The sequence below is a fragment of the Corythoichthys intestinalis genome, chromosome 14, assembly GCF_030265065.1.
Source record: "Corythoichthys intestinalis isolate RoL2023-P3 chromosome 14, ASM3026506v1, whole genome shotgun sequence".
NCBI lineage: Eukaryota > Metazoa > Chordata > Actinopteri > Syngnathiformes > Syngnathidae > Corythoichthys > Corythoichthys intestinalis.
Genome location: NC_080408.1, coordinates 30,351,815 through 30,364,622, shown reverse-complemented (window position 1 = coordinate 30,364,622; position 12,808 = coordinate 30,351,815). Strand labels below are relative to the sequence as shown.

The following is a 12,808-nucleotide window of genomic DNA, read 5'->3' as shown; positions in this document are numbered from 1 at the left end:
TTTCGTAGCATAGATTCAACAAGGTGCTGGAAGCATTCCTCAGAGAGTTTGGTCCATATTGAAATGATGGCATATACAGTGGGGAGAACAAGTATTTGATACACTGCCAATGGGTTTTCCCATTGTCAGTGTATCAAATACTTGTTCTCCCCACTGTATATATATATATATATATATATATATATATATATAAAAACAATCATACTCAATAAATAATTTCGGATGCATGCTGAGAAATAATTAGTGAAATCATACTGGCATTGACAAGTACTGAAAGAAACCTGAGGGGCAGGTGATATTTAATGATGACATAATTGTGTTTTAGCAGTAGTGTTGACATGACATTAAATCTGTTTGTGTTTTTGTCTTGTTTTGTCTTATGTTCGTCCCTTGACAGTGACAAGCTCTAACGGCGGCTTGGAGGCCAGCAGCTCTGATTCGGATGATGACGACAAGCTACATATCGTGGAGGACGAAAGCCCGCCGGATGCAGAGAGTGTAGTGGCGAGGGGGGGCCTCCGCCGCCGCCGCTGTGCCAAAGACGCCGTTGAAGCAGTATTAACACACAACGGAGACTGGAATGGAGGTAAAGACACTTTGGACACCTGCAGCATGTGTAGAGGAAATTTAACCAAACTTATTGGAAGTCAGAAAGTGAAGAAAAATGTGGATGAAAATATTAAGACACACCTCTTGGTCTGTCTCTTCTTACCGCCATCTTTCTGGGCTCACGGCTGTTACCTGTGCCCCTTCTCTGCTCGGGTTGGCTGTGGCGACCCCGGGGGGTGCTCTGGGCCTGGGTTGGGATTCGGTGCCTCCTGCTTACGCACTCATCACTACGCATTCACACTTTTCTCTGACCTTCTATTCTCTTCATTTCCTTTGATCATTAGGTAGACGAAGGGCGCTTTCACACTAGCACTTTTTGGTCCGTTTTAAACGGACCAGAGTTATTTTTCTCAGATAGTAATGTGAACGCGCATCCGAACTTTAGTTTGGAACAAAACTGAACTCTGGTCCGCTCAGAAATCGTGGGTCTCAGTCCACTTTAAACACACCCTGCTTCGCTTGTGAATGAAACCGAACAAAGGGTGCACTTTGCTACTTCATGTGCAGCATCACAGCTTGGAGCTGTGATGCTCTAGGCTGTGACGGTACACGCAGGGCATCCTTGGAAGCGGAAGTACAGCGTGGACGCTATTCAAAACCAATGATTGCAAGATGACAGACGATTAGCCATGGCCAAATGTCGTTGTGCTGCTCTAAGCAGTTGCACTTAAAACACAGAATTGCGTTCTAATGTGGCGATTGTGTTTTGCATCCTGTTGCTGAATGTACTGTGTGAGAGTGACTGGCCGAGACAAGCGGAGCCTCTCGGGGCGGCCGTTTTGTGAGTCTCGCTCTCCAGGAAGTGGCGAAAATTAGGCCGTCCAAAAAGTCACGAAAGTGAGAGCAATTGACTTGGAGTCCCTTTTGTGGTTTAATTTTCCCCTGTGCATTTTTATATACTCAAATTCACTCGGCATTGAGTCAATAGGGAGTGGGAGCGATTCTGCAGCGATTTGCTATGCTACGCTACATTAGTTTTCATTCATTCATTCATTTTCCATGCCGCTTATTCCTCACGAGGGTCGCGGAGGTGCTGGAGCCTATCCCAGCTAACTTCGGGCAGTAGGCAGGGTACATTAGTTTTTTTAAAATTTTTTTTATTCAAACTTACATGCATACAAAAAAGTTCTGCTTCACAAAACAGTCAGTTGACAAAAAAGTGACACATACAGATGCACAGTTATATTATCACTGCTAAATAAAAGACAGTAATAAAAAAAAAAAACTACATACAGTTTAATTTATAAAAATGATGCTATGCTAGGGTGACCAAACGTCCTCTTTTGCCCGGACAAGTCCTACTTTCACGGAGTGTCCTCGTGGTCCGGGCGGGTTTTATAAATTCATAAAAATGTCCGGCCTTTATGAATTTTTTGAGTTTTATTCACGGGACCAATTTGAAGAGAATCCCTCCGACCGCTGGGTAGCAGCAGTTGACATGGCTCCTACGAGAATGGAGGGAAGTAGTAGTTCTTCTTGTTTTTGTTGGCAGTTTCCCCCTATCATGAGGCATTACCGCCATCTACTGGGTTGACGATTTGGCCACAATGCCTGAAGTTTTTATTTTTATTTTTATTTTTTTTAATGATAAATACGTATATAATGGCAACTGTTGACTTCTGTCTGAGCTTTGACTGTAAAATCCCGTTTGGTGTCGCATCGGTGCGCTGCCGATGATTATAAACTTTTATAGCAAAGTTTGATTTTTGCCTCAGCTAGCAATCAGTAAGCTAAACCACACTAGGCATTATGGGAAACGTAGTTTTGAACTGCTACATTTGGAAACATGCTGATTGAATAGTTTGTCAGTTTATTTCGGTTTTTGTTTGTGTGCAATCTAGAACATTGAATGAGAACATCAATTGAATGGGAATAACAATTTGTCAAGGACAATTGTCGTGATAGTAATTTATCAAAATGTTTAGTTGGCACATACCCTACTGTGTGTATGTGTATTGACTGGACTACATTTCTATGGGTCTGCATTATATATGAATATATATGTACATATACATATATATATATATATTTTTTTAAAGTCATTATTTTTTTTTCAAACTGCATTTTTCCATCCAGAGTGAGGGGGCACACTTTAAATATATTAAAGTGATATAGGCATCTTTGAGTGAACTTCGAGTAAAATTCAAGTATCTTGAGGCCGGGTTGAGGCTGGGCTGAGTGTCCTCTTTTTTAGAAATCAAAATAGGGTCACCCTATGCTATGCTTCATTACGTGTAACGTCACAGCACCACGCTGTGATGCTCCACGCTCCCTCCCCTGCCAGGTGGCTGGTATTTCCTCTTCTCTTTGTCCAATTAATGAGTGTGCCTTTCGTCCACGTGATGCTACTCGGAAAGTTCGGTTGGCACAGTGTGAATGCTGAACTTTTTCAACAACTCACTAGCTTTCCAGCCGGACTCTGATCCTCTTGGTCTAGTGTGAAAGCGCCCATAGACACAGCAACACTATTTGTATTAGGTAGCATATATTGTATATTTAGTGATGTTTTTTGTATCACTATTTTATTTCTGTCTGTTCTTTATTTCTCACTGTCCCCCCAAACCCTGTTCTTTCCAGCTGTTTTCTCGAAATAAAAAAAAAAAACACCAAACTCACATGTGGCACACTAAAACAGTTCAACCTATAAAGACACTTAGACACTCATACTCCCAATTCTCTGTGTATAAGGAGCTGAAAAGAACAGTTGAAAAAAAGGAGGACAAAAGGAAAGAAAGAATAGAACGAAGGAACGCTTGGAAAAATAAATGATCGGATGTAAAGGACGAACAAAGGGGAGAAAGGGATGAATAAAGGATGGGAAGAAGGAAGAAAAAAAAGAAAGCATAATACAATGAAGGATTAGGAAGTGAAAGAGGAAGGAAGGATGACTGTAGGTAGGAAGGTTGGGAGGTAGGAGCAAGCCTGTATGGAAGGAAGAAAGCAAATATAAAGGCACTTTGGAAGGAAAAATGTTTATGAAGAAGGCTGGAAAGTCAAAAGTGAAGATAAGGTGGAGTTACACTAACATATTGCTACAAAAAATGAGAAGAAAGGACTTTGAAAGAAAGAAGAACAAAGGAGGTGTCGACAGGTGGAGGTGAAGATGAAGGAAGGGAAGCAGATGTGGAAAAATGGATGATGAGGTCATGGGAAGCCCAGATCATGTTGCTAAAAACACACGTAGCAAGCACGCACGCACACACACGTGTGTGGGGTGACCTGTCCCAGAGCAGGAAGAGGCGCGGCATTTGGCGCTTGTCTCGTCTCAGTTATAATCCTCTGTTGCCATGGTGATGCGGGAAACCTCCTGACTGGGGGGAAAAAGTTCAACAGCACATGTGCATGTACACGCACACACACTTCCCGTTGGTAAACGAGACGACACATCTGATCAACAGGTGGCGAGATTATGCCAGACGTCATGGGTGTTAAATACGCGGCAAAAGACAGATTAGAATAACGATGATTCAATTTAGATTGAAATACCAGCGAAGTTGACAGAAGTTTATTTTAATTTAACCTAGCCTATCCTCGTTTACTCTATCATAGCCTTGCTAACCTGGCCAGAACATGTAAATGCACCTGAGACTAAAACTGAGCATTGCCAGGGTTAGGGGAAATTAGTCACTGGCCCTCTGGTTTATTGAAGTTCACTGGCCCCATTATCCAAACCGCTGGCCCAGGTCAACACGTCAGTTGTTGATCCCAATAATCACGAAGAAAAAACAAAACAAAAACAATTTGCTTGAGAAGCATAAAAACAATTTTTTTTAGGTAGATTTAATGAAATTTGCAGCAAAATGGTGCAAAACCACGAATCTAGTGCAAATAATCCTATTCGAATTCAATATTCACATCCATAATCATTCCATAATCACTTCAGTATAAGGTAAACTACTCTGTTCGCAAATTGAAGTAGCAGATTAGCTGCCGTACTTTAGCTAACTGGCTATGAATACACTGACAATTAAATGTAATTTGAGTGAGAGGTTCTCACTCGAGGGTTTTATCTTATATTGTGTAAATATGATATGTGGCACTTGAACTGTATTGATGCTATTTATTGCTATTTGTTTATGACTAAAATGAATAGAATCAATCTTTATGAATTTAATGGCCTTTGGGCCTATCTTTGGGATATAAGCTCTTAACATTTTTTATGTGTGCTCATCATAATTTCCAGTTGTTTTACAAGCATTTTATCTGTTACTGCAGCCCCTGTAATCTGTAACAAAATTTATTATTATTTTTTTTTATTTCTATTTGACTCAAACAGCATTTACTCTTGCAAATTGATATTAGAAAGTTATTTGCTTGCAGCAAGGATAAATCAGCAAGGAGGAATGAAAGAGGTAAGCTAGGTAACCAACCTAGACAACATAAACCTTTTAGGTCACAACCTACCAGTTGAGAAACACTGACTTATTGCATAACAGTTACAGTGATAAATCCCCATTTCTGTCCAGACAAAGTAGAGCAGCAGAGTGCAGGAAGAGGTGAAGGAGAGATGGAAGTTGATGAGCATAAGCAGAGGTGAATTGACTATCAAGGGATGTCCAAATTTTGATTTTTAATACTGATGACTGAAAAAAAAACCATCACCTTTATTTACAGAAATGTGTATTTTGGTTCGATTATACATAGTTTAAAGCACTATTTCTGACTTTTTTTGATCGATAAGTCCTAAAAATGTTTTGCTCCTCCACAGAAATAAAATGGCTCCATCTTGAACTAAAAGAAAAAATATATAAATATATTGCTGCCTCGCCAGTGCCCCGCTGTGCAGTCCAGTATTGTATTCAGTCTAGTGATGCCGCTGCAAGGATGTGATTTGGTATGATTAAGGGAAGAAGGATGGCCCGAAGATAACGATGACTGAAAGGGTGAATGAAGGGGGAAAGGAAGGGCACGTAATAAAAGGGAGGAAGGAAGACAGAAGACAAGTGTGACATGACTACTTTTAGGGTGTCAACCTCATCAACGGTCCAAACTTGATTATTTCAAAAGCCTCAATTGAACCCTGATTTCGTGTTAAAACTCCTGGTTTGTGGCGCCCTCTAATGGCATCTTTATTGAACCACAACACAAGTTATTGTCAAAATGAACGTTTTTCAGCTTATTTTTGTGTTTTCAGTAAAAGAGGAGTTTGCCTCCGGGGAGGAAGAAGATGCAGGAGAGGAGGAGGGTGGAGTGAAGATAGAGGAGGAGATCCTCCAGAAAGAAGACATGACCGTCATCTACCCGGAGGCCCCTGACGATGAGCATAGTCCTGCGGAGACGGGGGGCGCCGACGAAAACGGTAACGCAAACAAATAGTTCTTTTAAAATGGACAGCCTTCACATGCCTCATTTCGATTTTCAATAAGCAAACATTTGTGTTTGTGTAAGCAGGCACGCCGGACACCCTACAGCTCCACACATGTCCATATTGCTCGCGGGGCTACAAGCGCAACGCTTCTCTCAAGGAGCACATCAAGTACCGGCACGAGACCAGCGAGGACAACTACAGATGCTCGCACTGCAGCTACACCTTCACTTACCGCTCACAGCTCGAAAGGCACATGAGCCATCACCGCGGCAACAAGGACCAGGTATAGTGATGAAATTTTTTTTCAAAATGAGTCAAAATGGGCTCCAGATTTGGTTGGCAATTTTGACTGTCAAAGGAATTTAACCAACAAAAATGTTGAATTTAAGGCACGTGTTCAATGTTTTTCAGGATCTTATAATCATAAGGATGGCTACCAAAAGTCATGCAAATACAAAGAATTTGGGAGCTGAATTTGAAAAAAAAAAAAAGACCTTAAATGTCAATTAAATCAATCGTTGACATTGACACACTCCTTTATGGGACGCCGTCTGTAAAGCAGCACATGCCGAAAATTACGACATTTTCTCACATTTAGGGCCACGTAGTGTTAAAAATGTGGTGTGAAATGTTTGCAGTCACTTTTTTTTTGCACATTTACAACATTATTTAGCAACTTAAATATTTATTTCTAAATAAATAAGTACTGGACTTGTCAACCTTGCTCTTCAGTCCAGTCCAACAGAGACCCCTCGTGGCTATTCTTAGTAACTTTACAGGGCTTGTGTGTAAAAGTGACACTAAAAGCACAAAATACTCCTTAAATGGTTTCTCCTGAATGTGTATTTTACCTAGATATTGTTATTATCACAATAAATCATGTCCAAGAGCCGACTGCCACCGTTGAGTAGGTTTTTATTCATTTTCAAGCAACGTAAACAAACAGTCTGAGCTACTCCAGCTTTTATTTTGTTATTTCCGGTCTCCAGTCATGTGAATTTGCATTTTACGCTAAATATTTAGTTTCAACTGTTTCCAGATTTAAGATTTAAATATAGTATTTAGATATAACATATACATTTAGGTTTTAATATAAAATTCATATTTAGGATATATATTTCGGATATGAATTTCATATATATATATATTTAGGATATAAATTTAAAATATATATATATATATAGAATATAAATTTAAGATTTACATTTAAAATTTAAATAAATATTCAGTTCGGATTTAAACATTCAAGTCCAGTACTTATTATTTAGAAATAAATATTTAAGTTGTTAAATAATGTTGTATATGTGCAAAACAAAAAAGTGACTGCAAACATTTCACACCACATTTTTAACACTGCGTGGCCCTAAATGTGAGAAAATGTCGTAATTTTCGGCATGTGCTGCTTCACAAACGGCACCCCATACTCCTCTGCTCACTTGCAAATGGGAAAACTCTTTCACAACTTTGGAACGACTCTTGAAAACATGCAAAATGACTCCAAAAATGTTACTCTTCCGGGACAGGTTTTTTTGGGCCTTATGTGTTTATGTGTGGGGATGTAATCAGTCAGATTGTCAATAGTGAAGACCCCAGAAATAAGTTTTATCTGACTATGCTCCTTTCAATTCAGCATAATCCCGCCCTTCTGCTTATATCCCTTGGCTAATCACAACACTTTTTAGAAACCAAAACAATAACATTTTAAAAAAGGCCAATTTGTTTTCAGAGAAATATGTTTTTTTAGTTTTCCAAAACCGATGAAATATGATTTAGGCAATTATGCTATGATGCTAACGATATATTATTTTGACCCTTGGAAATGGACCAAATTAGTGCTAGGGTGGCAATTTCAAACATAAATGGCAGACTTCCTATTTCTATTATAGTACAGGTTCTTAAAACTTTTTTTGCGCTCAATTCATGTTAGACCTGCATACCAAATCTAAAATTTAACTGGCTTAAGGGTCTAATTTAAAAGAAAAATAGTCCAACCCTTATTCCAAAGTAGCATAATTAGATTTTTAAAAGCATTTCTTTTTTTATAGAGCTGACCCGGTCGACTTTTAATTGCTGTTTGTAACTTAGGGTAGCACCATATTGACTGTTAAAATGTCAAACAGACCAGCGGAAGCCAAAAGACCAAAATCATAAATGATTAACTTAAACACGCTGCAGGTGCGACCAAACCACTTCTCTACTTTCTCATGTAAGCTTTTTTTTTTTTTTAATATCCTTTCTGTCCAATTAATGTTGACATTATTATTAACAATCAACATTTTAGTAACAGCTTTTTTAACCTTTGGCTGAAACTCTGGTAGTCAACCCACAACCGATCGCTTCTGGATAACACCCCTATCTAATTATCCAAATGGACCACTCTGACTGAGGTTGGTCAATTCCTACTTAGTGACATGTGTGCTCACCTGCCTTGCTTCTCTTTGGGGTTAGGAGGACAGTTCATGCTGTTTCTTTGAGCTGACTCAAAGTTTTATTTTGGGCCCCGTTGGTGTCTCACAGTTCATCTTATATTTCTCTGCCTCAGCGTCACGTACAGGCGACCGGTGGCGGTGGAAGTGGTGGAGGAGCTCGTAAATTCAAGTGCACTGAGTGCTTCAAGGCCTTCAAGTACAAACACCACCTGAAGGAACACCTGCGCATACACAGTGGTGAGTGGAAAAATAGGTAGAGTTCTTGCGGAAGTGTGGAAGCATCTGATTGAGAGGAATCAACAAAATATGTGCCCATTGTTGAAATTTTCTTTGGGAGAAGTATTCAAAAGCGCCAGTTTGATCCAAGTTAGCTATATGAATGACCTGACCGCTCTATCAACAATTGGGTCAGGGGGACAGGTTTCTGTAAATACAAGATGGAAATCGACAAACTTTAAAGTAGCAGCGATTTGGTGAATAGCAGCATAGACTGCAAAGGAAAATTGGACAAGTACTATATGACATCACCCAGCGTTAAGCGGCCTCCAATTGCTCCACACACTGTTCCTGGTAGAGCCATGATACAGTGCCTTGCAAAAGTATTCGGCCCCCTTGAACCTTGCAACCTTTCGCCACATTTCAGGCTTCAAACATAAATATATGAAATTATTTTTTTTTTTTGTCAAGAATCAACAACAAGTGGGACACAATCGTGAAGTGGAACAACATTTATTGGATAATTTAAACTTTTTTAACAAATAAAAAACTGAAAAGTGGGGCGTGCAATATTATTCGGCCCCTTTACTTTCAGTGCAGCAAACTCACTCCAGAAGTTCAGTGAGGATCTCTGAATGATCCAATGTTGTCCTAAATGACCGATAATAATAAATAGAATCCACCTGTGTGTAATTAAGTCTCCATATAAATGCACCTGCTCTGAGATAGTCTCAGGGTTCTGTTTCAAGTGCAGAGAGCATTATGAAAACCAAGGAACACACCAGGCAGGTCTGAGATACTGTTGTGGAGAAGTTTAAAGCCGGATTTGGATACAAAAAGATTTCCCAAGCTTTAAACATCTCAAGGAGCACTGTGCAAGCCATCATATTGAAATGGAAGGAGCATCAGACCACTGCAAATCTACCAAGACCCGGCCGTCCTTCCAAACTTTCTTCTCAAACAAGGAGAAAACTGATCAGAGATGCAGCCAAGAGGCCCATGATCACTCTGGATGAACTGCAGAGATCTACAGCTGAGGTGGGAGAGTCTGTCCATAGGACAACAATCAGTCGTACACTGCACAAATCTGGCCTTTATGGAAGAGTGGCAAGAAGAAAGCCATTTCTCAAAGATATCCATAAAAAGTCTTGTTTAAAGTTTGCCACAAGCCACCTGGGAGACACACCAAACATGTGGAAGAAGGTGCTCTGGTCAGATGAAACCAAAATTGAACTTTTTGGCCACAATGCAAAACGATATGTTTGGCGTAAAAGCAACACAGCTCATCACCCTGAACACACCATCCCCACTGTCAAACATGGTGGTGGCAGCATCATGGTTTGGGCCTGCTTTTCTTCAGCAGGGACAGGGAAGATGGTTAAAATTGACGGGAAGATGGATGCAGCCAAATACAGGAACATTCTGCAAGAAAACCTGTTGGTATCTGCACAAGACCTGAGACTGGGACGGAGATTTATCTTCCAACAGGACAATGATCCAAAACATAAAGCCAAATCTACAATGGAATGGTTCAAAAATAAACGTATCCAGGTGTTAGAGTGGCCAAGTCAAAGTCCAGACCTGAATCCAATCGAGAATCTGTGGAAAGAGCTGAAGACTGCTGTTCACAAACACTCTCCATCCAACCTCACTGAGCTCGAGCTGTTTTGCAAGGAATAATGGGCAAGAATGTCAGTCTCTCGATGTGCAAAACTGATAGAAACATACCCCAAGCGACTTGCAGCTGTAACTGGAGCAAAAGGTGGCGCTACAAAGTATTAACGCAAGGGGGCCGAATAATATTGCACGCCCCACTTTTCAGTTTTTTATTTGTTAAAAAAGTTTAAATTATCCAATAAATTTTGTTCCACTTCACGATTGTGTCCCACTTGTTGTTGATTCTTGACAAAAAAATTAAATTTCATATCTTTATGTTTGAAGCCTGAAATGTGGCGAAAGGTTGCAAGATTCAAGGGGGCCGAATACTTTTGCAAGGCACTGTAGATGCAATGTTATCCGTCCATGTTCTTGAAGCCCATATATGGGCTATTAAGGGGCTATATGAGAGCTTTTTTTGGTCTATGGCCAACTACCTCTGGGTTTTACAAGGGAGCCAAAATAGGGATGTCCCGATCCAGGTTTTTGCACTTCAGATCCGATACCGATATTGTTTTGCACTTCCGATCCGATACCGATACTGACCGATACCGACCTATCTGAGCATGTATTAAAGTTTAAAGTTATTTAGCCTCTTTACTTAGTTGTCAGACTCATGTTGAAAAAGGTTTTAGTACTCTTGATAACAACTAGCCAGCTGAATTAGGTGAGTTTGAATAACACACAACGGTTGGTAACAAGAAACTGACCTGTTTATTCAGTGACAAACACAAAACATTAAAAATACAAACAGAAATGGCATAGTCAGTCAGTAAAACGTGCAAATAATATTGTAAAGTGTCTTAAAAAAGCAAAACACACCAACAACCTCAGTGGAAAATCCCACAAATCCCCCAAGCTATTAGATACTTTTAATGTTTCGTGCATTAGTTATAAAAATTGTATAAAAAGCTTCTAAGGTTTAAATTACAGATGTCCCGATCCGATATTTGGATCGGATCGGACGCCGATATGGGCAAAAAAATGCGCATCGGTATCGGCTCGGAACACGGGGAAAAATTGCGATTCGATCCAGTTTTTTTAAAACTCCGGTCCGGGTTTTCAGCGCACCGATTTACATAATCCATTCCAGTTTATGCTTCGGTTTCCCTAAAATCCGGTCCGCATTGTACGGCACACCTTCAACACACTACATTTACATTACAATCTCCCAATTTACCGAGAGACTTTGTCGGTAAAAATGTCAGCTGTGTGGGATCATTTCTCCTTAAAGGACGACAAAGACGAAGAGGCAGAGAGCAACATATGCCACAATAAAGTCAAGCGTAGTGGTAAAGCTGTAAGAAGTTTAAATGCAACCAACCTAATCAAGCATTTAGCGAAATACCACCACAAACAATATGAGGAGTATGTTAAGAAAACCGAAGACAAAAAGAAAGGTCCTACGCAATTAACACTGGCAGAAACTTTTGCTATGCGTGACAAACTGGCACTCGACAGTCCCAAAGCCCAGGGAATAACAAGAGTCATTGCCGAAGAATTCATTCTGGATGACGAGCCATTATCTCACGTGAGTAAAGACTCACCATCCAACACGCGATTCGGCCGCTGAAGATTCGAGAACGATTCACAAACATCCAAATTCAGATTATTGAAATATGTCAAGTAAAGCGGAACTAATACACAGCGCGGTCTTCGGGACGCAATGAGAAACTGACCGCATTGCGTCCCGAAAGTAAACATAACTTGTCTTAGACCCGGGTGTTGCCAATGCTCAACTCACAGCTTTAGCTCAACTCATGCCGCTGGATAAAAAACACAAGAATACCTGACTTCTGCTGACAGCCGCAACAAACTACGTCAACGTCGTTTTACTGGAGATAATAGATATCATATGTATATAGAACCAGATTCTACACGACAGACTCGACTGCGTTAGCAACATTGAAGTATTGAAAAACAGATGCGTTAGTAAACAGCCGCCATCTTAAAGCAGAAGACTTCCCGAGTAGGCTGTTGTGAACCTTCCAAGCGAACCTAATTAACTTTTTATCTAAAATACTCCTAAATCGGCAAAATTTTGACTTGAATCTATCTTCAAAACAGTTTTAAAACTTTCACATGTCGAAAGGAGACAGAAGGGAAATTATGGAATAACGGGAGCAATTTTAACAACTTTAACAGTTGATTCGCAAAATTAAATGAATTGAATGTAGTTTAAAGCTGCTGATACAGAATGGGGACTTGAGTATTTTATTTACAGTTTTAAAATGTTAACTTGATACTGAAATAGTTGTTTATTTAAACCTGAGAGGCTTTTTATACAATTTTTGTAACTAATGCACGAAACATTAAAAGCATCTAATAGCTTGGGGGATTTGGGGGATTTTCCACTGAGGTTGTTGGTGTGTTTTGCTTTTTTAAGACAGTTTACAATATTATTTGCACGTTTTACTGACTGACTATGCCATTTCTGTTTGTTATTTATAATGTTTTGTGTTTGTCACTGAATAAACAGGTCAGTTTCTTGTTACCAACCGTTGTGTGTTATTCAAACTCACCTAATTCAGCTGGCTAGTTGTTATCAAGGGTACTAAAACCTTTTTCAACATGAGTCTAACAACTAAGT

General features: G+C 39.8%; 1 protein-coding gene across 4 annotated transcripts in view; it reads left to right on the top strand.

Moving 5' to 3' along the window:
- LOC130929860 (zinc finger E-box-binding homeobox 1-like) overlaps positions 1-12,808 on the top strand; it is a 54,225-nt gene that overhangs the window by 22,250 nt on the left and 19,167 nt on the right. For all 4 annotated transcript variants that reach the window (XM_057857458.1, XM_057857459.1, XM_057857462.1 and 1 more), the window contains 4 exons: positions 398-586; positions 5,744-5,908; positions 6,001-6,200; positions 8,460-8,583. In XM_057857458.1, coding sequence (XP_057713441.1) covers positions 398-586; positions 5,744-5,908; positions 6,001-6,200; positions 8,460-8,583 — 678 coding nt within the window. The remainder of the gene's footprint in view (positions 1-397; positions 587-5,743; positions 5,909-6,000; positions 6,201-8,459; positions 8,584-12,808) is intronic.